General features: G+C 40.0%; 1 protein-coding gene across 1 annotated transcript; it reads right to left on the bottom strand.

Annotated features, from left to right (window-relative positions):
• Positions 1 to 7,192: 7,192 nt before the first annotated feature.
• Positions 7,193 to 23,448, bottom strand: LOC5567849 (transcription factor grauzone). Its single transcript, XM_001657657.2, has 3 exons — positions 23,189 to 23,448; positions 22,307 to 23,115; positions 7,193 to 7,789 (listed from the first exon to the last, which is right to left on the bottom strand). Exons 1-3 carry the CDS (start codon positions 23,321 to 23,323, stop codon positions 7,273 to 7,275), a joined length of 1,461 nt encoding a protein of 486 aa, XP_001657707.1. The 5' UTR covers positions 23,324 to 23,448; the 3' UTR covers positions 7,193 to 7,272.
• Positions 23,449 to 27,792: the final 4,344 nt, after the last annotated feature.

Genomic DNA, 27,792 nt, shown 5'->3' with positions numbered 1-27,792 from the left:
CTGGAAGGAATCCGAAAGGATCCTGGAAGGAATTCGAAAGGATTCTGGAAGGAATCCGAAAAGATTCTGGAAGGAATTCGAATGGATCCTGGAGAGAATCGGAAAGGATCTTTGAAGGAATCCGAAAGGATCCTGGAAGGAATCCGAAAGGATCCTGGAAGGAATCCGAAAGGATCCCGGAAGGAATCCGAAAGGATCCTGGAAGGAATCCGAAAGGATCCTGGAAGGAATACGAAAGGATCCTGGAAGGAATACGAAAGGGTCCTGGAAGGAATCCGAAAGGATCCTGGAAGGAATCCGAAAGGATCCTGGAAGGAATCCGAAAGGATCCTGGAAGGAATCCGAAAGGGTCCTGGAAGAAATCCGAAAGGGTCCTGGAAGGAATCCGAGAGGATCCTGGAAGGAATCCGAGAGGATCCTGGAAGGAATCCGAGAGGATCCTGGAAGGAATCCGAGAGGATCCTGGAAGGAATCCGAGAGGATCCTGGAAGGAATCCGAGAGGATCCTGGAAGGAATCCGAGAGGATCCTGGAAGGAATCCGAGAGGATCCTGGAAGGAATCCGAGAGGATCCTGGAAGGAATCCGAGAGGATCCTGGAAGGAATCCGAGAGGATCCTGGAAGGAATCCGAGAGGATCCTGGCCTGGAAGGAATCCGAGAGGATCCTGGAAGGAATCCGAGAGGATCCTGGAAGGAATCCGAGAGGATCCTGGAAGGAATCCGAGAGGATCCTGGAAGGAATCCGAGAGGATCCTGGAAGGAATCCGAGAGGATCCTGGAAGGAATCCGAGAGGATCCTGGAAGGAATCCGAGAGGATCCTGGAAGGAATCCGAAAGGATCCTGGAAGGAATCCGAAAGGATCCTGGAAGGAATCCGAAAGGTCCTGGAAGGAATTCGAAAGGATCCTGGAAGGAATCCGAAAGGCCCCTGGAAGGAATCCGAAAGGATCCTGGAAGGAATCCGAAAGGATTCTGGAAGGAATCCGAAAGGATCCTGGAAGGAATCCGAACGGATCCTGGAAGGAATCCGGAAGGATCCTGGAAGGAATTCGAAAGGATTTTTACCCTAGCAAAGCTCGCGGTAAACTCTCAGTAGCAAGGGACCCCTCGAGCTGGGTCTCTAGGTCGGCCTACTACCGGGCAATCGGAGGGGCTTCACGACCAACGTGCAGATACTGTAAAAGTGTAATTTGAGGAAACTAATAGCATTTATTGAAATTCTATTGCATATGGGGTGTGGGTTGAATTTACAGGGTGTCTACTCGTTTAGCAAAATGAAATTCCCTGATATTTCCAGATTTTATAAAAATAATTCCAGGTTCAAGAAATACTGTAATTTTATATGTCTAAAACAAATTGATGAACGGAACTTTCAACTTTGCATCAGTATATGTCTTCTTGAAAGTATTTTTTGTACAGATTATGTACCATTCATTTCCATCGGTCGTTTGGATAACTTAGACAGCTTCATGGGCGCTAAATTAAACTTTACTTGGATATGTGGCAATATATCAACAATCTAAATTAACACAAATAATTCGTAAAACTTTTGGATCCCGGATCCATTTTTTTATGATAGAAACACGGATTATCAAGCCCCTGGGTAATCGCGTTCGACCGTATAACATTTGACTGTGGTAATATGATTAAATTATAAATGTTTGCATTTCATTCGAAAAAGTTCTAAATTAGTCATGATTGTTACGAAATTTCGAATTGATTGTTGTTCAAGTTCCAGTTTACTCTTCGAAAAAAAATTTCTGATGTTAAATATATTCCAGGAAAAAAAAAGATTAAAAAGTAACCAAAAAGAGACCGAAAAGAGACACAACAGTAATCAAAAACCGAAACCAAACAGGAAACAGGACAAAATAGTTTAATCAGACCAGCCATTTCTCTGAAAATATTTTTGAAACTTTTTTTTTCAAATATTTTTTTTTGCGACATTACGACGACATACCAGCACATTTGGTAAAGGACAAACATTCATTGATGTATTACGACGACATTACGAAAGGGATGGATTCATATCTATATTTAAAATATTCACTCTCCAAAAATTTTCCTAAGGTATTCCTCCAAACATTTTGTTTTTTTATATCTCAAAATAGAATCAAGATTTTTCCAAACATTATCACAAAAAATACCACAAGGCTTTCATCAGAAATTCCTTCACATATTATTAGTCCTTAGTCCTCGAGGATTTTATCCGGTGATTCTCCAATTAGTTTTTTTAGAACATCCTCCAAGACTCCCGTTTAAAACATGTTGTAATATTCAACTAAAAACTTCTCCAGATGCCTCCAAGGATTTCTCAGGATTTTCTACAAAATTGTTCTTTAGAATTTTTATAAGATTTTGACTACAAATTTCTCTGAGGATACCTTCAGGATTGCTCCTAGGATTTCTTCTCGAACATTCTTCTATTAATTCTAAGATATTTAGAAGTTTTCAAAACCTTTTTCTCAAGCATTCTTCCAGGAGTTTTCACCAAGGAAATTTGGATGTAATTTCCCAGAAAGCTGAGAAATAAAAAAAAAAATCCTTGATGTAAATTTATGGATAGTTTCTGTTACAGTTACTTATGTAATTTCTTAGGCCACCCTTGATTAAAGAGGATTTTCAGGAAGATTTACTCTTGATTATTGCTACGATAATAAAAAAAAAAGAAAAATCATAATATCTCGCAGGATATTGCGCAGGATCTCCTGCAATACAGGACGAAATTACTAGAAAATTGTGTAGGAATAATCATTCCTACAGTCGAAGGATTTCATAAAAAAATTGCTGTGGTGTTAAATTGTGTGGAACCTTAAAAGAACTTTTCAATATTCCATGGGAATTTTTTGAGAAATTCATTGAAAAATGTTTGGATGAACTCCAGTGATCCTTGGATAAAATGCTGGAGAAATTTCTAGAAAAAAAAAACTCTAAAGAAACACAGATCGAATTGAGGGAATTATTTGAAATGTTCTCAATATATTGACTCGAATAACCCCTCGAGAAGCTTTTTGATCTATTCTTTGGAATAACCGTAGACGAAATGGCGTTGAAATTCTTGTCAAGTTTTCTTGGAAGAAATTCTGTGGGAAACTTTGGATATCTCTTTGATTAACGACTGAAGAATTCGGTTGGAAAGTTGGTGAAAAAATATCTGGAGGAAGTTCTAAGATGGTCTTTGTTCAAAGTACTGCCTGAGAAAAATTTCTAGAGGTATTAACGTTGAAATGTTCAAGGATTTCCTGAAGCAAATTATGGAGGAACTCCTGTAAGCATCCTATTAAAAAAATGCTGAAGCAATTTCTTGAAGAATTCATAATAAAATCTCTGGAGAAACCACAAGGATATTTCCCTCCCCTAGGACGTGTAATCTTGCCGCGATGGGTGGGCTTACCCCATTAGCACTTATATGGGAACCAAAGACATGTCCAGTCGTGGTGGTATCACATCAGGAGATATTTGTTTAATGCCGCGTCATCAACCATCTGGCATAAATGCATCAGTCTTACAGATGTGATCCAACGGTTATCCTGTTACCAGGCATCGGGGTAACAGGAGCCGTAGCCACGCTTTGATGCAGATAGGTTAGATTTTGTTTAAATAGTTATAATATTGACTAATGAGGAGAATGACTGAGGATCCATCGAGTAGAATGTGACACAAATGTTAATTTGTTATGCTTCTCTCATTAGAATCATAATAAAAAACCACATTTATTATGTTGGTATCAAAACTACAACAACTTCATTCTCGCAAAATTATAATAAATAGATAGGGCTTAGGCGCGATGAAGCTTTATTTTGTCATCGAAAAGTGGATCCGGACAATAAAAAATGACTTTCTATTTCTTTATTATTTCTAGTATAGTTTTTAACACATAGAAATGTATTTACGACGATTCTAAATGAAAAAAGACGAGACCAGATTTGAATATGAATAGATGTATAAAACAATCTCAAAATCATTATTGACCAACATGACAAAAGTAGTAAACTTAAAATATTCAACTTGTCCAAGTACTAATAAACATGTTAAAAAGGACCTTTAGCAATACTGACCAACGGGACTGAGGAAAAACTAGATCAACAGTCAACACAAAAAGTTTCCGATGTCGTTGACTATAATCAGCGATGTAGTCAAATGTAATTCAATGAAAACTCACTAAATCCTGTTTATTCCTAATACTAATAACTTTCTTTCTTTCTTTCTTTTCATGTATAACAACTAACAACAACACCATCACGAGGGAGCAAGTGGTCTGTCGTATGTATCAAACGTCGTATTAGGAGCCGAAGCACATAGATCAGCACGGACACGGATCGAATTACCATCAAACTGAGGTAAAAACGATCCATATGAGTTGGTGGGTATACTAAGAAAGGGTAAGTAACATTTTTAATTCTTAGCGAACACATATTGTATATCATTTCAGCCCCCCTATATATTCATAATACCGTACCAATAACTTTGTCTATCCAAACTGTAAACTAACTTGAGACATTATTCAATTGAATGCTCATTTTGAGAAGACCTCAGAACAATAACAATAAGACGAACATACAGCACATCGATGACCACACCAAACACATTTACAGTACATTTAGATTTGATACTTCTCCTCATATTAACTATCTACAACATGGATTCGGTACTACAAGATGGCAACATAGACAGTCATCTCTCCTAGAAAAGTATTGTATTGATTAGCATTCCAGTACGACCTTCGAAAGATAAAGACTATTTAAAACCAAACACTTGATTCATATTTTGAAATTTATTCATATAGTATAACACATCACGTTTCAGACTAGTAGCATAAACGACTAAAATACTAGAGAATACATGACGTACAATGACGAGGCACTTCAGATAGTTCTTGTTCGCGTATAGATGGAAGTACATTTCATGTTTTTCACTTCAATAACCTTCATTCCATTCGGGAAAAAAGGATCTCCCTATCGCTATCGTTTGATATACGACCGTATTCTGTATAATTAACATTTTCTGTCTATCATTGTCAAAAGATGCTTGGAGATGACATCTGTGCTACAATTTGTCAACATAGACTACTACAACATAGCTCTGTATGTTATTTCCAAGAAATGCATTAATTAATAACATATATTTTCATGTCGCTTCTCCATGCGTAAACAAGAATCCGATTGCTCAGAACTAAAGGATGACTATACAAACATGACTACGGGAGGGAAACTGAAGCAAAAACAATTTAATAAAACTACTTCTGCACAATATTCATCCAAAATAGTGTTAAAGCGGGCAACATAGCCTATTCCGTCTAAATATTGGCAAAAGTAGAGATAAAAATTTGCACTACGGGGTCCAGCACAGACAACGAAGCTGTCATACAGCTCCAGCTGAGTATACCATAAAAAAAAAGAAACCACAAGGATATTTCCTGAGGCTGTTCTCGAGAAATACGAGAAGAAATTTAGCATTTCAGTTATCTGCAAGCAAGATAAGGAAAGAAAAGAGACTTTAGATACTATTTTGGTTAAAATAGAGACTTCAGACACCTTTTATCAAAAATAGAGACTTTTTAGAGACTTGCAAAAAAATGGTACCTAAAAAGAAACCTGCTACCAGCCCTAGATATGTTAATCCTTTACCGAATAAATTTAGATACATTAAAAACATCAATCAAGTTTTGATAAGCTGATGAAATTTCATACTCGAAAAAATTCTCACTGAACAGCTCATATAGTTTTTGGAGAGCGGCGTAGCCGAATTTTTTTCGAATGAAGATAGTTTTCTGGCAATTAATGATAGCTCTGGGTTATAACGCAAAAATCCTTTGTCGTGAACATATTCTATCATGAATTACTGCTTCAAAATAATTTCCCTGATTGTGATCGAAATTCCCTGAGAATTCCAGGTTTTTTCCAGGTTGAATAAAATTCCCTGATAATTCCAGGTTTTCCAGGTTTTTCCAGGTAGTAGACACCCTGATTTATTGAAATTTTATTGCAACTGTGGGTGTAGAGTTGGTGTTGAAGATTTTGGGATACGTACCGGTACTGTTGGTGATGCTGATGTCTCTGCGGGCCGGCTGGATGGGCCTCCGGCGGATTTCCCAGCAGGGTGATGGTGGTGGTGATGGTCGGAAAATTGACTGGCGGATCGGTGAGTAGATCGACTTGATAAATTGGTGCGATATACTTGTCTCCCTGGCGTCTTCTCTCTTTGGCAAGCATCGACAGAGCCCAGGACAAGGCCGGATTGACTCTGCCGAGAGAGGTCTTCCTGTACGATTAGAGCACCTTTGGGCCCGAGAAATCGCTCCTTGATGGTTATGTCCTCGCAAGACCAGAGCGGTGGTAATCTTTTACGGTTAGGCGTAATGGCCTACTAAGGATCACTATGCCGATTCGTGTGCTTCCCCAACTTTCGTTGCGTTTCGTGAGGGCAACGGGGATGGGTTTTTAGAAAATTGCTTTACTAGTCGTATTCTATTCATTAGCGTAAGTAGTGTTAAGGAGAAAGTTATACAGGCATTGAGGAGTGCAGTCCTACCTGATTGAACACTTAAATTCACCCGTTTCACTTCACCACTCACTTGACTTACAACGTAAGGACACTTTTAATTTTCAATTTTACGATCCGAAGCACACGAACGCCAGAACTTAAGTGAGAGATGGCGAATTAATTTTGCGCCTTAATCCTTACAATCTCTCCTATTATGAGACGTGCATTGTTACCACCCCTTTTGTATGATGTTCTACGCCCGCCGAATATGTATGTTGTTGTACCCACTCAGTTATGAAATATGTCTCCCACTTGTACTCACTCTACTTTGTAATGTTTTAACAATTTTTGAATTTGAAACGACTAACCCTACTAATCAACATACAATTTTTATCAATTTACATTTAACTAACCCTACTTACCCAACACCTACTAACCAAAGAAACGTAACAGTATCACAACATTTAAAGCACACATTAAAAATCTAAAAATCTTGTAACACTCGATTACAGGATCCTGAAAGGAATCCGAGAGCTATTCAAAACTATTTTGAAGTTATGGGTATATTGAAATTATAAAAAAAAGGAATATAGTTTTTTAAATGTATTTATTTTATTTTATTTTATTTATTCATTGAAAGATGCAAGGTTCGAAATTCTTCACTTCCGTGTAATGTTGCACCACTTCACTGTATTCAAATTTCCTGTAACATGACGACCAAACAGGGCTTTCTCGATAGAACATAAATCCACATTTTTCACGCAAAATAATTTATCGATCCAGCAAGCTCTATTTTATAATAACTCTCTGCCGTGCATTCAACCACTCCTGATAGTGCATCTTCTTCCGGTGGGAGTGCATATTCGCATTGGAATTGAACGTTTTGGGGCAATGTGGACAAGTGTACAGCACCTCCCCGCTGTGCGACGCAATGTGCTCCTTCAGGGTCAGTGCCCGTTTGAACACCTTTCCGCAGAAGTTGCACGTGAACCGGGCATCCGAGTGGGCAAAGCGCACGTGACTCCGGTGAGCCAGGATGTTCGGTGAATCCTTGCCGCACGTCTCGCATCTGTAGGTCGGCGAATTGTGCCGTATGATGTGCTTGTTCAGACTTACCTTCAGCAACCACTGGTCGCAGATGGGGCACTGGCCCTTGTCCCCCGGTCCCTTCGGGCCGTGATCTTTCAGGTGCTTCAGGAACAAACCCCTCTGGTTGAAACCCTTGGCGCAGGTGTCGCACACGTACTCGAACGTTGTAGTGTGACAGTTCTTGACGTGCTGCTTCAAAAGCGCAGAATTTCCGAAGCTGAAAAGAATAGAGACTTTCGTTATGAGTAATTCTTGTGGAAACCAAGTACATATCGTTAGAATTCATTTATTTTTTCGCTGTTCGCTAGAATATGTCAAAACTGAAGGAAAAGTGTACCAAATTGTTGAATTGTCTATTTTTTACGAAAATTTTTAAGACTGTTGGTCCACCTAATACTTCAAAATAAATTACCAGGTAATTCTTTGATACTTATCTAAAAAAAACAGTCTTTTAATGTTTAGCAATTTTTTTAATAAAAAAATCAACATAAATAAACATTAAATGGTGTTTGTATGTCACGAAATGGCTTTAGAACGGGTTTACTCTTGGGTTTACTGTTTTTTCACAATCCTTTCTCTATTGTTTCCCTCAAGGGGTCAGTGTGTGAGTATTAATATATTTGTGAGAAAACACCGAGAAAGTTAAGAAAAGATAAAATGCAAATATAAGGTAAGGTAAGGTCAAGTCCTTCGAGAGTTCATTTTGTGATTCTTCCATCGATTTCGCTAGGGTTTCATCGAATATTTGTGTTAAGGACTCCCAAGGGAGTTCCCAAAGACTTTATCCAGGGTTGTTCCCAGAAAATTACCAAGGATATTTTATTTAATTCTTCGAGAAACATCTGAAAACATCGAGAAGTATTTCTAAAACAACATTATAATAAGATTTGTTTGATGTTGTCTCTAATGAAACTTCAGTAGAAAATCCTGACAAACTTTTGACAAAGTCCTGAAAAAGTATATAGATATTTTAGATAAATTGCTGAGATAGTTATTGTAAAACTAAACAATCGATTGCCTAGATTATATCCCATAAGATTTCTTTGAAACAAAGAAAAACTTATTTGAAAACGTCTTACGGTATCCTTTCATTTTCATTTTTATTTTGCAGCGTTTGGTGGGGCAATGAGAGCGCAAGCCAGTCCAAAGCCGGGGGCAGGGGTAGGTAATGGCCGTAATAGTCTATGCGGTCCACTTGAACACCATCGGAGATGATAGGAAGGGTTGGGGTAGGGTATAGGAAATTGGAGAAGACTTGACACGATTAATGCTGCAATATGTAAATGTGCTGCGAGCAATTTAATTTGAGTTTTGAAGTTTGGTTTGATTTACTAAAATTCCAAACAATTGTACAAGTAATAAAGAATGAGCTGATCGCTTTATAGAAATTTAATAAACAACAAAGTAATAACAATATGAGAGTGATACTAAGAACTACTGATGGCACGATGCGACGCTTTAGGAGCTTTTGATAATGATTGAACATTACTATAAAGAACGCAATTCAATCTATGGTGACAACTTTACAAACTTTATCTGTTTTTATCATGTACAGATATAAAATTATAATTCAGTTCACTGATTGGCGGTGCTGATTTATATAAAAATATTTGATATTATTAAAATGAAATGGTTACTTACTTATGATGTTAATACTTCCCTGACCAGAATTATTCTGTTTTGAGCATCCTTTTCGAAGCTATTCTATCCAGTTATCCATTGACTGCTTACAATTCTGAAATTATTCTTATTGTGCATACTCATGGGCTGGTAAATGGCTGGGCATGGCGTACCATTGGTACCTCGCGTACCTGAAGGAATAAAATAGACCCCTTTGTGCGGTCCTTAGCCTCTTGCCCAGCAACTCCTATCCCAACCTCCTCGCGGTACTGGCCGGGTACGAGTAACCTTAGGGAAGATCGGGTAACCAACCCCCGGTGGGAACTTTGGTCGTATGCTGACAGGGAAGGGGGGGTTTGCTTTTGCTTCTGCTTCTGCAAACCTTGAGCGTCTGTAATCCATGTTAGGAGCAGCTCACTACAGCGTCTGTTCCCCATGTCAGGGGCGGCTGATCATCGTCCGAGTGCCAGAGAAGGATTCTAAGCTAAACTGCGCACTGTGGTCCTCCGAACATTTAGGGGGAATGGTCCTCCGGAAATCTAGGGGGTTGGTGTCAGGCCCTGCAAGCCAGCCGTAAAAAAATCAAGCAACGAATAATCAACGAGAGAATACGAACCGGGACAATCGGCGAAGACCACATCGACGTAAAGGGACTAGCGATTGGAAGCTCGGTACGTGGAACCAAATATCATTAATCTCAATATGCCCCACTTCTAAAGTTTCCATACAGCACAAAAAGGACATAAATGTAACGCCATCTCTTGACAGAAAAGTGCGTGAGCGATTACTCTTAGCTATTTTCAAATTAGCGTGCATTAAAGAACGAAACGTCAAACATCGAAAATCAAAACAAACAGTTCCTTTATAGCGCTGTCGGTGGTGTTAACCACTACGTGACTGCCTCTCACCCCAGTTGTTCGACGTCGTCTAATTTTCTGAGACATCTATTATCACGTCTTCCTTCGGAAGGGAAGTAAAGCAGTTGACCCCGGCCCATGAGCTGAAAGGTTCGATACGTGGGGTCTCAGGTGTGTGTGTGGAGAAGTCTCTCTGGGCGTCCATGTTTAGGCATAAAGACATAGTGAAATGGGCGAAAGTAAAACTGCAACTGATGTCGAAGGATGTCGGCTTGCAAGAAAAAAAAATAAGAAGAAGAACAATCATGACACAGAGTTTGTAGTGTGTTAGTATACTTTTCTGCCAGCGTGGCGCTAGTGTGATGTCTTCGACGAAACGGAGAAGTGGGGTATATTGAGATTAACAATATTTGGTGGAACTGTAAATCTCTCAACTTCATCGGGAGCACACGCATACTCGCCGACGTGCTGAAGGACCGTGGACTCGGCATCGTAGCGTTGCAGGAAGTGTGTTGGAAGGGATCGATGGTGCGAACGTTTAGAGGTAACCATACCATCTACCAGAGCTGCGGCAATACACATGAGCTGGGAACAGCTTTTATAGTGATGGGTGATATGCAGAGGCGCGTGATCGGGTGGTGGCCGATCAATGAGAGAATGTGCAAGTTGAGGATCAAAGGCCGGTTCTTCAACTTCAGCATAATAAACGTGCACAGCCCTCACTCCGGAAGCACTGATGATGATAAAGACGCTTTTTACGCGCGTACGACAGTTGCCCAAGCCACGACGTCAAAATCATCATAGGAGATCTAAACGCTCAGGTTGGCCAGGAGGAGGAATTCAGACCGACGATTGGAAAGTTCAGCGCCCACCGGCTGACAAACGAAAACGGCCTACGACTAATTGATTTTGCCGCCTCCAAGAATATGGCCATTCGTAGCACCTACTTCCAGCACAGCCTTCCGTACCGATACACCTGGAGATCACCACAGCAGATAGAATCGCAAATCAACCACGTTCTGATTGATGGTCGGCACTTCTCCGACATTATCGACGTCAGGACCTATCGTGGCGCTAACATCGACTTCGACCACTATCTGGTGATGGTCAAACTGCGCCCAAAACTCTCCGTCGTTAACAACGTACGGTACCGACGGCCGCCCCGGTATGACCTAGAGCGGCTCAAGCAACCGGATGTCGCAGCGGCATACGCGCAGCAACTCGAGGCTGCATTACCGGAAGAGGGTTAGCTGGACGAAGCCCCTCTTGAGGACTGCTGGAGAACAGTAAAAGCAGCCATCAACGATGCAGCTGAGAGCAACGTCGGGTACGTGGGATGGAGTCGACGGAACGATTGGTTCGACGAGGAGTGCCAGGAGGTTTTGAAGGAGAAGAATGCAGCGCGGGCGGTCATGCTGCAGCAAGGGACCCGGCAGAACGTGGAACGCTATAAACGGAAACGGCTACAGCAGACCCGCCTCTTTCGGGAGAAAAAACGCCGCCTGGAGGAGACGGAGTGCGAGGAGATGGAACAGCTGTACCGGTCTCAGGAAACGCGTAGGTTCTATCAGAAGCTCAACGCATCCCGCAACGGCTTCGTGCCGCGAGCCGAGATGTGCAGGGATAAGGATGGGAGCATTCTGACGGACGAGCGTGAGGTGATCGAAAGGTGGAAGCAGCACTTCGACGAGCACCTGAATGGTGCTGAGAGCACAGGCAATGAAGGACGGGACAACGGAGGAAATGCCTTCGTCAGTACTGCGGAAGATGGAAACCAACCAGCCCCCACTTTGAGGGAGGTTAAGGATGCCATTCACCAGCTCAAGAACAATAAAGCTGCTGGTAAGGATGGTATCGGAGCTGAACTCATAAAGATGGGTCCGGAAAGGCTGGTCATTTGTCTGCACCGGCTGATAGCACAATCTGGGAAACAGAACAGCTACCGGAGGAGTGGAAGGAAGGGGTAATCTGCCCAATCTACAAGAAAGGCGACAAGTTAGATTGTGAGCACTTTCGAGCGATCACCATTCTAAATGCGGCCTACAAAGTATTATCCCAGATCATCTTCCGTCGTCTGTCACCTGTAGTAAACGAGTTCGTGGGAAGTTATCAAGCCGGCTTCGTTGACGGCCGATCGACAACGGACCAGATCTTTACTGTACGGCAAATCCTCCAAAAATGTCGTGAATACCAGGTCCCAACGCATCACCTTTTCATCGATTTCAAGGCGGCATACGACAGTATCGACCGCGTAGAGCTATGGAAAATCATGGACGAGAACAGCTTTCCCGGGAAGCTCACGAGACTGATAAGAGCGACGATGGAAGGTGTGCAAAATTGTGTGAAGGTTTCAGGCGAACACTCCAGTTTGTTTGGATCCCACCGTGGACTACGACAAGGTGATGGACTTTCGTGCCTGTTGTTCAATATTGCGCTAGAAGGTGTTATGCGGAGAGCCGGGCTTAACAGCCGGGGTACGATTTTTACGAGATCCAGTCAATTTGTTTGCTTCGCGGATGATATGGACATCGTCGGCCGAACATTTGAAAAGGTGGCAGACCTGTACACCCGCCTGAAACGCGAGGCAGCAAAAGTTGGACTGGTGGTGAATGCGACCAAGACAAAGTACATGCTAGCTGGTGGGGCCGGGCGCGACAGGGCTCGCCTAGGTAGCAGTGTTACGATAGACGGGGATACGTTCGAGGTGGTCGACGAGTTCGTCTACCTTGGATCCTTGCTGACGGCTGACAATAACGTTAGCCGTGAAATACGGAGGCGCATCATTAGTGGAAGTCGGACCTACTATGGCCTCCAGAAGAAGCTGCGGTCAAAAAAGATTCACGCCCGCACCAAATGTACCATGTACAAAACGCTCATAAGGCCGGTAGTCCTCTACAGGCATGAAACGTGGAGGATGCTCGAGGAGGACCTTCAAGCACTTGGAGTCTTCGAACATAGGGTGCTTAGGACGATATTCGGCGGGGTGCAGGAGAACGGTGTGAGGCGGCGAAGGATGAACCACGAGCTCGCCCAACTCTACGGCGAACCCAGTATCCAGAAGGTGGCCAAAGCTGGAAGGATACGATGGGCAGGGCATGTTGCAAGAATGCCGGACAGCAACCCTACAAAGATGGTATTCGCTTCGGATCCGGTTGGTACAAGAAGGCGTGGAGCGCAGCGAGCTAGGTGGGCGGATCAAGTGCATATCGATTTGGCGAGCGTGGGGCAGAACCGAGGATGGAGAGATGCGGCCACGAACCGAGTATTGTGGCGTGAAATTGTTGATTCAGTGTTATCTGTGTAGATGTTAACTAAATAAATTTTGAAAAAAAAATTAATGCATGCTCATGCATTATATTAGTTATGATCATATTTATGCAACAGATAAGAAGGTGAGAAAGAGAGAATATAGGAACAGTGATTAGTAATGAGTAATGATGTAGTTTTGTTAGAATAATAAACAATTATACAGCACTAATGAATGGCTTAAAAAATGACATTACAGCATAGCTGAGCCTTTCGGATCGTAAGACCGATGTATAAAAATAATTTGTTTCGAAATTGTCCGCGTGGTCTTCTAGTGCCCCTATTGGATAAGAATCAGTCATAGACATACATACCGAATGCTCGCCATGACCCTATGACCAACATTTGTATATGTATAGCCTTAGCTGATGTGGCTTTTCTAATAGGTAGTTCTTTCACTCATTGACTGTCTTCAAAACCTTGTCAAGTATAGAAGATTGATTTTATTTCGTTTATTACTACAGTGAAGCTACATTCTACTTATTGATTATTTGGTATTATTTTATGTTTTTATCACTATTGATATTATCAAGGCCAGAATTCCCAGTGAGTGGAGAATTTTATAGTACTAGAACACCATAGAAGATCGCTAAACATTACCTAATCATGGAACGGCTTTTTGCTCTATTATTTTAGGTAGATGCTATTGATCTCCCTTTGCTCCTATCCGCAACCCGGTGCACGCGCCCGGTTGGTTTTCGAAAACCTCGTAGAAGATTACAAACCGTCAATGGCATTCCCAATTACTACCCCACATTGCACATTCAAGGGTCTGATTGTGCTCCTAGCCCACCCTCAGTTCGTAATCTTCTCGCCATCTTGAAATTATATTTTCCCGAAGTGAAAGTAATTTTGATGAGTGATAGCCTAGTGCAGCCCAACTGCATAGTACAGTAGTTTAACCAGAATCTTAAGGTCAGAAGATAAAATCTAAATTTTGTAATAAAAAGGTTGCCATTGCTTTGAAATTCACCCAACATCTAATCAAAACTAATCAATTATCAAAATTCATCGCTCCCTGGAAAATATAATCCCAAGCCCAGGGAGAATGACATCTCACCCAAGTTGAGGTAAAAAAAAATGTGTTTTGAATGAGACGTAAAGGAATCTGGGGTAATATGCACCCTTGAGGCAAAACAACCCCACGTTGCCTTTCATGAGTATTTGTAAAAAAAATTGGAAAAGATTTGTCAAGGGCGGATAGGAGTGACCCACAACATGCGATTTTACAAATCTAACTTCCAGAAAAATGTCTAAATTTTTCTAAAATATTTTTAGAATCCCCGGAAAGTCAATTTACTCCTGGGGTGCATATTACCCCTTATACCGTAAAATGGGGCGAATAGAAACACTTTCCGACATGTTTGAATGTGTACAACTTAAACCGTGCGAATAAAAACCAATTTTATTAGCCTTAAATATGGGTCGAGTCTTCCTTTGCTAAGACTCCAATTGCTGTTAAAAAATAAAAATTATATCGTACAAAGATTTATGAAAATGTTGTATGTTTCTATTCACCCCGCAATGGGGCGAATAGAAACACTGTTCAGTAAATATCAATACTTTTTTCATTTTAATGGAAAAATAAACACATTTTAAGTGCATCTAGAAGAAATATCAACATGTTTTTACTTAGTGAAGAAAATAAATAAAATTTTTAAAATTAAGTTCAATTTTCGATCAATTTTGAAATCAGCAAAAATGGCGGATGTTTCAAGCTATCAAAAATGATTGAAATTTCAATATTTTCCTCTCAGTTTTTTAATGAGAAATGTAGCAAAATTTTTAATTTGAAAATAGTCTAGCGGTACTCTGTTGCTTTTCAACTAATGGGAAAAAAGTATTTCAGTAGGTTTTTAAAGGTCATCATTACATAATATTCACATTTTTAACTGAAGGTCGCAGTTGGAGAGCAGTAGGCCATGAAAAAGAACGAAGAAAAAATTTGTCATTACTTGTCAAACCGCGTGTTAGATTAGTGCAATAAAACAAAAACCTCCAAATTAGAAACCGTTTAAATAGTTATTTCATTCTCCATTGCGGAGATTTCCCGAAGAAAAAGGAAGAAGTGTTCCGTCGGATTGTTTCCGACCATTTGCAGGTGAGCGAAACGTGCCAGCCTCTGTGCAGAAGCAAGAAGAGCTCCCGAGAAGACGTTCCCGAAACATTTGGTCCTTCTCCGTTTCCCAGGTGAGCCCGTCCCTGTCGGTGAATCCGAGCGAGCGAATCCTGAAACAGTCGCTTTGTTTCTATTCGCCCCACTTTTTCTATTCGCCTCGTTTTACGGTACCCTTATCATAAGCTTTAACATGTATAACTATGAGAAATACTTCTTCTCTTATGAAAATTTAGGCAAGTGGCATATAATAGTTTTATCAGTACAATTACAAAGAAATTCCCAATTAAAATATAAGCTGAACTATTTGCAATAGTAATGATACCGGTATAACTCGAATGAATGGGTCTACCCCGTTTGGAATAATGCCATTTGGCATAATGCCGTTTGGCATACAGTCGTTTGGCATAAAGTCGTTTAGCATAATAGTCGTTTGGCATAACAGTCGTTTGGCATAACAGTCGTTTGGCATAATAGTCGTTTGGCAAAATTTGAAAAAGGAAGATACTGCATTGATACAGTAAAATGCCGTACCATAAAATGCGTCATAAAATTCCATGTTCCTTTTTTTTCAAATGACATGGAATGACTTAGGCGTTGCATACACTGAGAACAGCGTTGCGGTTGAAAATACTATATCAGAGGGTTAAATTAAATACACAACGCCACTTGATTTGTGCAGACTAAAATCGCATTTATTTAGAATATTTTGTGCATTCAATTTTACCATGGCACCATGTGTATAGTAAAAATTTCTATATCATGGTTAAAAACTTGCAGCAGACCAGAATCGAACCGAGGAACTGGCGATTGCCAAGCGCGAACGCTTACCGCTCGGCTATCGATGCGGTTGGATTGAGAGGGAACAAAACGCAAATAAAAAGCGTTCATGGTAGCTCAATCGTGGTTGGAATAGTAAATTTAAAAACACGTTCATGGTTCTCATTACTGCAACGCTTGTTTCAGTTTATATTTTTGTTAAAAATGCGCCATAATATCCCGGACTTAATGACCCCGGAAGTCATGTGTGATGCAATTTCAAAAGAGCTTTATTGGATATTGGTTTAGTATGTCCTATCACTAACTGACAACGGAATGTACGATCGTGCGTAGTTTATACACACCTCTTTGCTTAATGGAAGGAATTTGATCAAATCCAATGTTTTTCACAATTATGCCAAACGGCTATTATGCCAAATGGCGATTATTACAAACAACCGTTATGCCAAATGGCATTATGCCAAACAGCTATTATGCCAAACGACTGTATGCCAAACGGCATTATACCATACGGCATTATGCCAAACGGGGTAGACCCCGAATGAATAGTGTATATGCAAAAGAAGGAAAAAAATCTGATGACATCAATAAAACACTTGAAACCTTATTACACCTTTGGGGTTCCAGAGGCGAATTAACCGTCACCTCAGAGTCTTGACGCGATGTGAGGAGTTCACAACTTCGTCCTGAATTAACGGGTCGATTTTATCATTCTCTTAGAGCTCTTATAGAGTGACAACAAATTACGTGCCGTCACATCATGTAAATCAACAAATTGATTAGCTTATCAGTTATTTGGCTACTCTTATGAAACCTACATCTCAGAAGTGTTGTAGTTTGATTTTTATTTTCATGATTCGGCCAAATGGCGTTCGGCCAAACGGCATTCGGCCAAGTGGCCGGACACCGGATTTTCAGTACTACAACGCATCAAAATTTGTTTACGATGATTACAAGAGTGAAGTATAGGCCAACTTCTTTATTTTAACGAATCGTGAGTTGGTATGTTCAGCTAAGTTGTAGCAAATGATCAGAGTAACTCAATATCAGTCATAACAGCGTATGGCTGATTTACATAAAATATTAATATCAGTTGCGAGCTATCAATATCACTTTGATTTGGCAACTAACAGCAGTGATGCGACATCGCACTCTAGTTTATAATCAATTCAGAATGAGTGATCACGTGACAATTCTCCTTCTCCCTGGGGCCTTCCTTAGCCGAGTGGCTAGAGTCCGCGGCTACAAAGCAAAGCCATGCTGAATCCCAAAACCTGGTCGGTTCAGGATCTTTTCGTAATGGAAACTTGCTTGACTTCCATGGGCAAAGAGTATCATCGTACCTGCCATGCGATATACGAATGCAAAAATGGTAACTTTGGCAAAGAAACCTTTCAGTTAACCTTTCGGTCGTCGCGCGAATTTTTGTAACGCGAGAAGTCGCGCGTTGTACTTTGTACAACACCCTTGGTTTTGCGAATATCCCAGTAGTGCGACCACTTAGAAAGATGGCGTCTTCGACAGAGTTGTTCAGTAGTTCAAATTATTTCTTTGTTTAATCCTTAAAGTTCAAGATTTTCTAAAATAATGATAGTTAATGAGCTTCTGAACAACTTTGCTGAAGGTGCCTGTCCTAAAAACCAAGATCCTGCAGTATCCGCAAAACAAAAAAATGATGCTTACTAGCGCCGCCTGGTGGCAAACTATCCTGTTTCTTGCCTCAAATAAGACTATCATTGAGCTACTGAACTACTTTGTGGAAGACACTATCTCTGTAAGTGATCAGGCTCCTGAGATATCTGCAAACAAAGGTTTCATGCAGACTAGCGCCGCCTTGTGGCAAAATTTTGAATCAACTAGCTCGAACAATGATAGTCCTTAACTTACTAAACAACTTTGCCGAAGACGCCATCCTTCTAAATGATCAGGATCCTAAAATATTTGCAAAACAAAAGTAAAACTTCCATGCCCACTAGTGCCACCTAGCGGTCAAATTCCGAATTAAATGAGGTACCATCAGACAGCGCTTCATCTCCAGAACAACTTTACCAAAGACCCCAAGTATCTATACTATCTGGATTTTGAGATATACCGATTTAAAACTGTGGTTTACTCGAACCGTATATAGTGCGTTCATTATTATGCGACTTTCATGTATATTTGTTTTCTTACCGCATTATCAAGGGTCATACTGTAAATAAAAACTGTCGAGTATTGTTCTTAAGAAGATTCTTGAGGAATACATTTTGGTTGGGTGTCGATAGATATCTTTGATGCAAAATGATAGCATATAAATCACAACTGTTGTACAAAGTACAACAGCGCGACAGCCCGAAGGTTAATAACTGTAGAAGTGCTCATAAGAACACTATACTGAGAAGCAGGCTCTGTCCCAATGAGGACGTAATGCCAAGAAGAAGAAGTGACAATTCTCCAAGCTATTATTGTTCTTCTGTGATCAACTAATAGTTTCAATTCATCTGCAGCATTATCAAAAATATCGTATTGATAAGCTGCCATTTTATTTGCTTAACTTGAAATTGAACTTAACCCATCAGTAATATCCATAGTCTATCGCTATCAATGCATTGGTGATGGAGTAGGCAGCATATTGTTGATGCGATATAGAATGTATCGCAGTCGGCCCGTACAAATCAGCAAGTTTTAGGCGTTGATAAAGACAGCGAGCAACTCTGCAAACGAAGCTTAAGAGCCGCGATAATTAAGTATTTTTAATAAAAAAAAAACGTCGCTCTTAAGTGTTTTTTTTTTAGATTGATTGGCCTACTAAGTTCTACAAAGTTTTAATACTTATCATTTGCTACAACTTTGCCATAGTTGTATTTCTTATGGTTTTCATGGTATTTGAGTTTTTCATCTTAAAATTTAATATTTTGTGTGCCTTGTATCTCAACTATGAGCACCTGAGGAAAATGATTCTTCCACCTAATGATTTTGCAGTCTTCTCAGTATCTCTGAGCAAAATTAGGAGAAGATGATATTTTCTTTCTCGTTCAATATCGATTTTACTCATTAGCGTAACTTTAAATCAAATCTAGAGGGGGCTTGAGCCATTCGATAAAAAAATCCCTTAAGCAAAGTGAAAACTTAACATGAGAGTTAAAATTTTCTAGGGGGGGGCTTGAACTTTTCTAGGGAGGGCTAAGACCCCACTAGCCCCCCGTTTTTACGCTAATGATTTTACTAATAGACGATATGAGATAAATCAATATTTATTCAATATTCACACATACTCAACTCACAAAAGTCATCACCTGAGCATATGAAATCAAATATAAAACGTGTATTTATATAGAAAGAAAAAGTAACTTGGAAGCTTCTGAAAGAAATTCACCATGTTTTCCTTTATCGGTATTTCGTCTATTAGTAAGCGAGATCACCGGATCGGAAGTCAACATAAATCGTATAAAATACATCTACAGTTTAGAGTTTACAGTTGTTACTAAAATAAAACGTAATAAAATGCTAAAATCTTCAATTAAGGTATGTACAGAAAAAATATTGAAATTATGCCAAATGACGCTCATCTTTCACTTAGTTGAAAATTATGCCAAATGTCCGTTATGCCAAATGTCCTTTATGCCAAATGGCCTGCTCCCCGTGTCATCTGTAGTCGATTGCAAAAAAGTTTGGATATTTTTTCTTCATGCTTGCAAAAATGGAAGATTTCTCCTAATGCTTCCAAAACTCAACTAATAATATTCCCACATAAACCAAAAGCTCTTTATTTGAAACCTTCAAGTAGACATGTTGTCACGCTGAGAGGGGTTTCAATGAATTGGTCAGATGGGTTGTCCGACATTTCGCGGTAAACCATTCCGCGGTCAACCATTTCGCGGTGTACCATTTCGCGGTTTGTATCATTTAGCGTTTTACCGTTTTGCGATTAGTACCATTTCGCGGTATGCCAGTTCGCGGTTTGGTTTTTCCTACGAGTTGCACTGAAAATTGTTGGCATTATCATTGATAACATTTTCATCGGTGATTTACCCTTCTTTCGAAAACAGGCAGTCCTTGAAATGGCACTGTTAAGATATATCAAACATCTCAGTACAAACCGCGAAACGGGGCACCGCGAAATGGTACTGACCGCGAAATGACATGCCGCCAAATGTTACTATCCGCGAAATGTCGTACCGCAAAATGGCAAACCGCGAAATGGTACACCGCGGAGTGGATTACCGCAAAATGTTATACAATCGGTCAGATGAAGTTAAGTACCATCAGTGCACCAGTATCCGCTCATGTTCCAGTAGCCCGCTCACACTCAAAAAAGATAAGTTTATACAAAGTTAATTTGAAAACTATAGCCGCTACACGGTTCAAATCGACAAATTGAATTATACTGTAGACATTTTTTTGTGTATTTACTCAAAATACCCTACTATTTAAACTCGTAAGCGGGCTACTGGAACATGAGCGGGTACTGGTACGTTGACGGTATCTAGGGCTCATGATAGATAAGAATTTAACTTTCAAAAATCACATTGAGGTTGAATGCCAAATGTAATAAATATGTAAAATGTCTCCCCTTATCAATAGAAAATCAAAACTTTGTCTTAAGAACAAGCTTTTGATATTCAAACAAATTTTCAAGCCAGCCATGTTGTATGCTGTACCAATATGGACTAACTGTTGTAATACCAAGAAAAAAGCTCTGCAGAGAATTCAAAATAAAAATTTTGAAAATGATTCTGAGGCTTCCTCCCTGGTATAGTACCAATGAGTTACATAGAATATCCAATGTTGAAACATTGGAACAAATGTCAAATAAAACCATTAATAATTTCAGGCAAAAATCGTTGCAATCTTCTATAGGCCTTTTCATGTGACAGATCCGTCTATGCATTTGTTTACATCGGTGGAGGACCGGTGCTAACACGGGCCTGTCATTTTCATAGAAGAAATGTCAAAGTGCTTCCCGATCAGCTGATTTGAGACGTCATTTGAATAGGCCTATTGCCACGATTAACGCGTTATATGATTAGGTTAAGTTAGGTTAAGTAAATTGAAAACGTATTTTTTCCTCTTATAAGCAGGTGAAATCAACTCACCTTTAAAAAATATGAACTGCTACGGCAAATGAATTGTAATATGTTGTTAACAAAATGTTAATAAAATCTCAAATTTGTTTTATCAAATTAGGATGATAGTGTTGTCTAATAACACAGAACACCTAGATACAAGAAATGAATGTAATGTATGGAATGATACTAATAAAGAAGATAAAAAAACTTCTACTCTCACCGAGAAGACGTGTAAGTTTTTCGCAAATCTCACATCAATTTGTCCATTTAATCCAATTGCAAAGCGTATACAATGATTTAGTTTTACGGTAGTTGTTAAGAAAGATATATTTGAAAGATCGAAAGCCTGGTCTAAAGTAAAGTTTGTTAAAAAGATGATTAGTGCTGGTTTCTCACATATTTTAATAGATTGATAACATCTATTTGACCAAAACTTCAATTTTTTTTTTTTGAAAGAAATGTTGGAGGATTTTGCAGAGATATCCCTGAACGATTTTGTAAAGATCTTTGTCATAGGTCTGATTTTAAGGAGGACTCTAAGAATTAAGCCTTCCATAGCCAAGTGGTTAGAGTCCGCGGCTACAATGCAAAACCATGCTGAAGGTGTCTGGGTTCGATTCCCGGTCGGTCCAGGATCTTTTCGTAATGGAAATTTCCTTGACTTCCCTGGGCATAGAGTATCATCGTACCTGCCACACGATATGCGAATGCGAAAATGGCAACTTTGGCAAAGAAAGCTCTCAGTTAATAACTGTGGAAGTGCTCATAAGAACACTAAGCTGAGAAGCAGGCTCTTTCCCAGTGAGGACGTAGTGCCAGAAAAAAAAATGAATTATTCAGAAAGTTACGCAATTTTGTTTTATAAATAGGCATGCATGCTGAACACAATCTTTGGAAAATTCAAACAAATATCATTATAATTTAAAAAATTATCGCAAATGATGAAAATACTCGACACGAAATAAAAGAAACTCGTAACTCCCACCTCGATCTCCCAATCAACTTACAACTTGTTACACTGCCCGCAGGGGAACTCCTTATTCTCCATAGCCTCGTGGTAGCGCTTGTGGCTGGTCAGCACCGATTCCTGGGCGAACGCCTTCGAGCATTTGTCGCACTTGAACGTTCGCTCCTCCTCCGGGGTGTGCATCTTCAGCTTGTGCCGCTTCAGTCCCTCGCTGTCCACGCAGTTCCGCTTGCACATATCGCACTGGAACTGCTCCGGATTGATGTGCCGCAGGACGTGCTCGTACAGGCGGGTTCTCGTATTGAAGCGCCTGTCGCAGCAATAGACATAGGCCCGCTTCTTGTGCTCCGAAGCGGAATGCATCTGCAGGGCGTTGAAGGACTTGAAGGCTTGGGAGCACTCGTCGCAATGCATGTTGCAATAGCTCGCTATCAACTCATCCCCCTGGGCAATTTTATCGGCGTGCCGCAATCTCTTGCGGGCTCGTTTCTTGGGCTTTTGTGCCAAATCCGGAGCATCGCCGTCGTCTCCCTCGAAATCTTCATCATCCTGAGATGGTGCTTCCTTATCATCCTCATCATCATCATCTAGCAAGTGCTCTTCCTGTAGGAAGGCCGTAACATCTTCCGGATCGCTTTCATTCTGCTCCTCCGCCTCATTCCCTCCAACTTCTCCCACATTTCCTAAGGATTCCTCCTCTTCCCCATCCAGCAGTTCCTGTTTCACTTCGGCAAACGGGAGGCGCATCTTCTGTTCGTGAGCTTCCTCGATTTCGCTGTAGAACTTGTGGAACTCCTCGATATTGGACCAGCATCGCGGACACAGCGACCCCTGGATCAGGTCATTGAGCTGATACGAAAAAAAAAAAAAAAAAACAAGAATGAATCACCTGAATCAACATCCGAAGAAAATCCATCCTCACATCGAACCAAAAGTGTTTGGCCACTATGACTCCGCGATAAGGCGTCGCAACGGCCAACTTGGCATTCTCCGCTTGGTCCACTATCGGGATGGGATCCGCCGTCTCCCGGAGGCAGGTAAAGCAAGTTTCTGCCATCGGTTGTACCCGAAAATTTCAGAATATTTTTTCGGGTTGAAAATTCGTGAGATAAAAGGAAAGTGTGTTTCTGATGACGCTGATGTAAATATTTACTGTCTGGCTTTCGTTGCACCCGAGATCTGCAAGTGCAAGTACACGCTAAAATTAGGTCAACGCGTTGGTGCATAAATACTTTAGCATTGGGCGATTCTGGGATTTTTGATTGCATCATTTGATGTACACGCTAGAATCGATCTACACAAAGATGAGTTTCGTGAACACAAAATCGGCTTCCCGGTCAATAATGGATTACCTGCTTTCCTCTTGGCCACAGTTGATCAGCAGAAGTTTTCTCGTGAAAGCATTAAGCCCTCAGTACACTGTTTGTCAAGTGTGCAAATTTTTCCGCACACATAAACCAACATGCAAACATCGGTCTCAACAATGACAAAACATCTGAAGTGTCAAGAGGATATTGAAGTGTTAGTTTATGCGTGTGGAAAAATTTGCACACTTGGCAAAGCGTGTACTGAGGGCTTTAATCGAAAAAATATTTGGTAGGCGTGATAGCCACCAATATCACGCACAACCGGTACCAAATATTTTTTTCTGAAATAGTTCCCAATGTTGAGATATAATTCATTAGATGCATTTCGCCATACAAATATGTTCGCGTTACCTTTTACCTAGCGTTAACCTAGCGCATGTGCGTTGTGGCGAGTAGCGAATCAGGGCATACATGTAACCCATTATAATCGCATAACAGTAACATTGAGATTATACCAAGGGGGAAGGCGGTGACGGATTTTGATGAAAAAGCAAAAGAAAGACTTCGTTATGTCTACATGTGGTAATATCCGTCCACATTACGCCTTTTCCAAATATATCCGTAGCTAATCACATACAACCGTTTCTAACCATTTCTAACTTACCAAAAATGTGTTGTTTTCTTTATAGGTTTATTTTTCTTTCTTTTTACAAGCTGTCAGATTCGTGGAATGTTCGTTGCCACCGCATCAAGAGTGAATCAAAAATTAATAAATTATAATTTTATCGACATCTAATCTATCAATTGTGAAAATAAGTTTGTGCTTTTAGTTGTTCATCTTCTTCATAATATTCTGGATGATATCCCGCATAGAAAAACACAGTTTGCCATACATTGCAAACAATAATTTTCTTATAGCTGTAAAGGTTAATGTTTCACAAACAGTAGCTTTCATGTTGGACAATATTAAATTTAAAGCATTAGATTATTAAAAATGATTTGAGTAATCCAAATCAAATAGTAACACCCAGGGGGTGGGAAACTCGGCTCAGTGTGCCCGGCACACTTTCCGCACATTGTCGGCACACCTGTGTACACCCTTCAGAAACTTCTGAAATCAACGATTATCGACTCTAGCATCCCTGCTTGGCATGTCAGATTATCAGCTGCTCATGTTTTCATCTGGTTTTAGGAAAAAAAACGAACAAAACCGATTTTCAGATGCAAATGCTGTCGAAATGCATTCAATACGGCTATATTTAGCGTATGTGTGCGCCGTCCAGGCGTTATCGGAAGTATAACTAAATGATTATAAAAACCAAAATTGTGTAAAAATCAACATCTTATTTCAAAATTTTCAATTTATTCAATAACCAAGACAAGTTCTTCGGTAGTGGCTTCTTCGGTCCACTTCCGCCATTGATATTCCGGAACACAATACGGTGTGCAGGTAAAAAAAAAACCGCATCCTGAAATTCCGGTCGATGAGCTTCTCGATTGTACAGATTGATGGTTCCAGAGACGATGAATGCTGATCTGTAAACCGAGTGAAAACAGCTTCATTTGATTATTGTCTATCCTTAAACCAAACAAACAATTTAACTTACCTCTTCAGCATGACCGTTGTTTTCAGCATATCATAGATGCTAGACACGATGGTCATTTCAATGCGGATTGGAATAATTTCAGTCTTCTCACGATCTTGTTATCTATGGCCCAAAAGATTCCTCAAACGCGAAACACTTCGACAATCGAGTCGAAAATATTTTCATAAGCAAAACGTTTGCAAGGATCACGAAAAACCAAAACAAATTATACGGTTGCCAGACACAGCGAAAAATTTAAAACCAGAAAGTCAAAACGTCAGCACACTTCGGCACATTTCGGCACACCGGGCACAAAATGAATTGAGCCGAGTTTCCCACCCCCTGGGTTAAGGTTAAAGTATCTTAAACAGTTGCATTTTTGTTGAACAGTATGAATCCTCAAACTTAATACCATATCAAACAGTTTGAACAATGTACCACAAATAGTTACAATATGCAGGGAGTGGGAAACTCGGCTCAATTCATTTTGTGCCCGGTGTGCCGAAATGTGCCGAAGTGTGCTGACGTTTTGACTTTCTGGTTGTAAATTTTTCGCTGTGTCTGGCAACCGTATAATTTGTTTTGGTTTTCGGGATTGACGTTTTGTCGCAAAACTTAAACAGTCCATGCGACGCCTAGTTGTGGCGGATTGAAACGAAAAATGATGATAGTTGTTTGGTTTGATAACTTAACTGATCTGAACAGCTGGAAAAATCGCGTTTTTTCGCAAAATTAATCAATAACCAGTGAAATGAGTTCTGAAGCAGATAAGAATTTATTTTTTCTTCAACGTTACGGTTATATCGCATTTCAAACGGTCAAGAATTACGGGAAATCTTCGAAAAATCAGAGTTTGCAGGAGGTTATGGTGGTTTGTTTGTGTTTTTTTTATTCATTCCAGCCGACCGCTCAATGGCTGGAGCAAATTAAACTGCATCGGTGGATGATTTCCCAGTGGATGTGAAACTGATCGATATAATCGATTATGTAGGAGGTTCCGTCCGACCGATCAGAGAGGGTTCCGCAGTTCACAGATCTGGCAAAAACATTGAGACAAGACGGCACGATACATTTCACCAACACGGTCAGCCGCCATAGAAACGAAGCACAAAATTGCAAAAAAAAAACACCTCTTGCAAACGTTGGTAATTCAATCCGCATAAAAATTTACAAAGAGCAACAAAAATCTAACGTATACAAGAAATAGTTTTAGAATTTAATCAAATAATTACACCAAGAAAGACAAATTTTTGACAACTTTCTGCGAAACACTTGTATTTTGACAAATTGAGAACAAAACATCATCATTCATTCAGCAGTGCCATCTGGTTGTTGTTCCTTCGTAAAATCATCAATCCTTGCAAACGTTTTGCTTATGAAAATATTTTCGACTCGATTGTCGAAGTGTTTCGCGTTTGAGGAATCTTTTGGGACATAGATAACAAGTTCGTGAGAAGATTGAAATTATTCCGATCCACATTGAAATGACCATCGTGTCTAGCATCTATGATATGCTGAAAACAACGGTCATGCTGAAAAGGTAAGTTAAATTGGGTCCTAAAGCCCTGTCCCAATTTTAGTGCCAAACGCTTAAGTTTAGGCCAAAAACACATGTTTACTCAATTTTCTAATGTTTTCCGTTGGTTTAAGCCCAAAAAATTTTTTTTTTAGATTTTGTCACATCCTTTGGCTTAAACTCAAATTTTGGGTGTATTTTGTTTTCCGTGTCCCTTACGAAATGTCAGATAGGAACAACCCCAGTGGTCGAACTAAAACCCCTGTGGTGTTTTTGTCGACTAAGCGAACGTCAAACATGATCAAAAGTGTCAAGGTTCATTTATGGACTAAATTTTTAAATTAAAGTTTAAACATGATATAGCCATTATTTGAGCGGGAAAAATTGCTAAAGTAATTACAGTAACATGCTTTTTCGTGTTATTAAATAAAAACAAGATTTCATTACAAATTTTAGGACCCAATTGTTTGTTTGGTTTAAGGATAGACAATAATCAAATGAAGCTGTTTTCACTCGGTTTTCAGATCAGCATTCATCGTCCCTGGAACCATCAATCTGTACACGGGAAAAAATTCTGTAGTAAAAATTACTATTTTAGCTGACTACGCCCATTCTTGAAACTACCATGCAATTTCAGACCAATTTACTATGTTTACGGTACATCCCACCACATTACTGGTTCATTTGACAGAAATAATTTACAACAATCTGATTTCGACTACAAACATGGTAAAATCAAGAGCATCTCTGGTCTGCTGAAAATTGCCGGTGCGAGCGCTTAAGTTAACCCCCTAAAATGGTAGTTTTTACCGCACAATTTTTTTGCGTGTACAATCGAGAAGCTCATCGACCGGAATTTCAGGATGCGGTTTTTTTTTACCTGCACACCGTATTGTGTTCCGGAATATCAATGGCGGAAGTGGACCGAAGAAGCCACTACCGAAGAACTTGTCTTGGTTATTGAATAAATTGAAAATTTTGAAATAAGATGTTAATTTTTACACAATTTTGGTATTTATAATCATTTAGTTATATTATTCTCACAGTTGAAAACCGGAATTTTCGACACGCGAAAAATGGATTTTCTCCGAATCCATGCGTCGGAGCTACGTCGGGC

This window comes from Aedes aegypti, chromosome 1 (genome assembly GCF_002204515.2).
Source record: "Aedes aegypti strain LVP_AGWG chromosome 1, AaegL5.0 Primary Assembly, whole genome shotgun sequence".
Classification (NCBI taxonomy): domain Eukaryota; kingdom Metazoa; phylum Arthropoda; class Insecta; order Diptera; family Culicidae; genus Aedes; species Aedes aegypti.
This window is presented reverse-complemented; position numbering and strand designations above follow the sequence as displayed.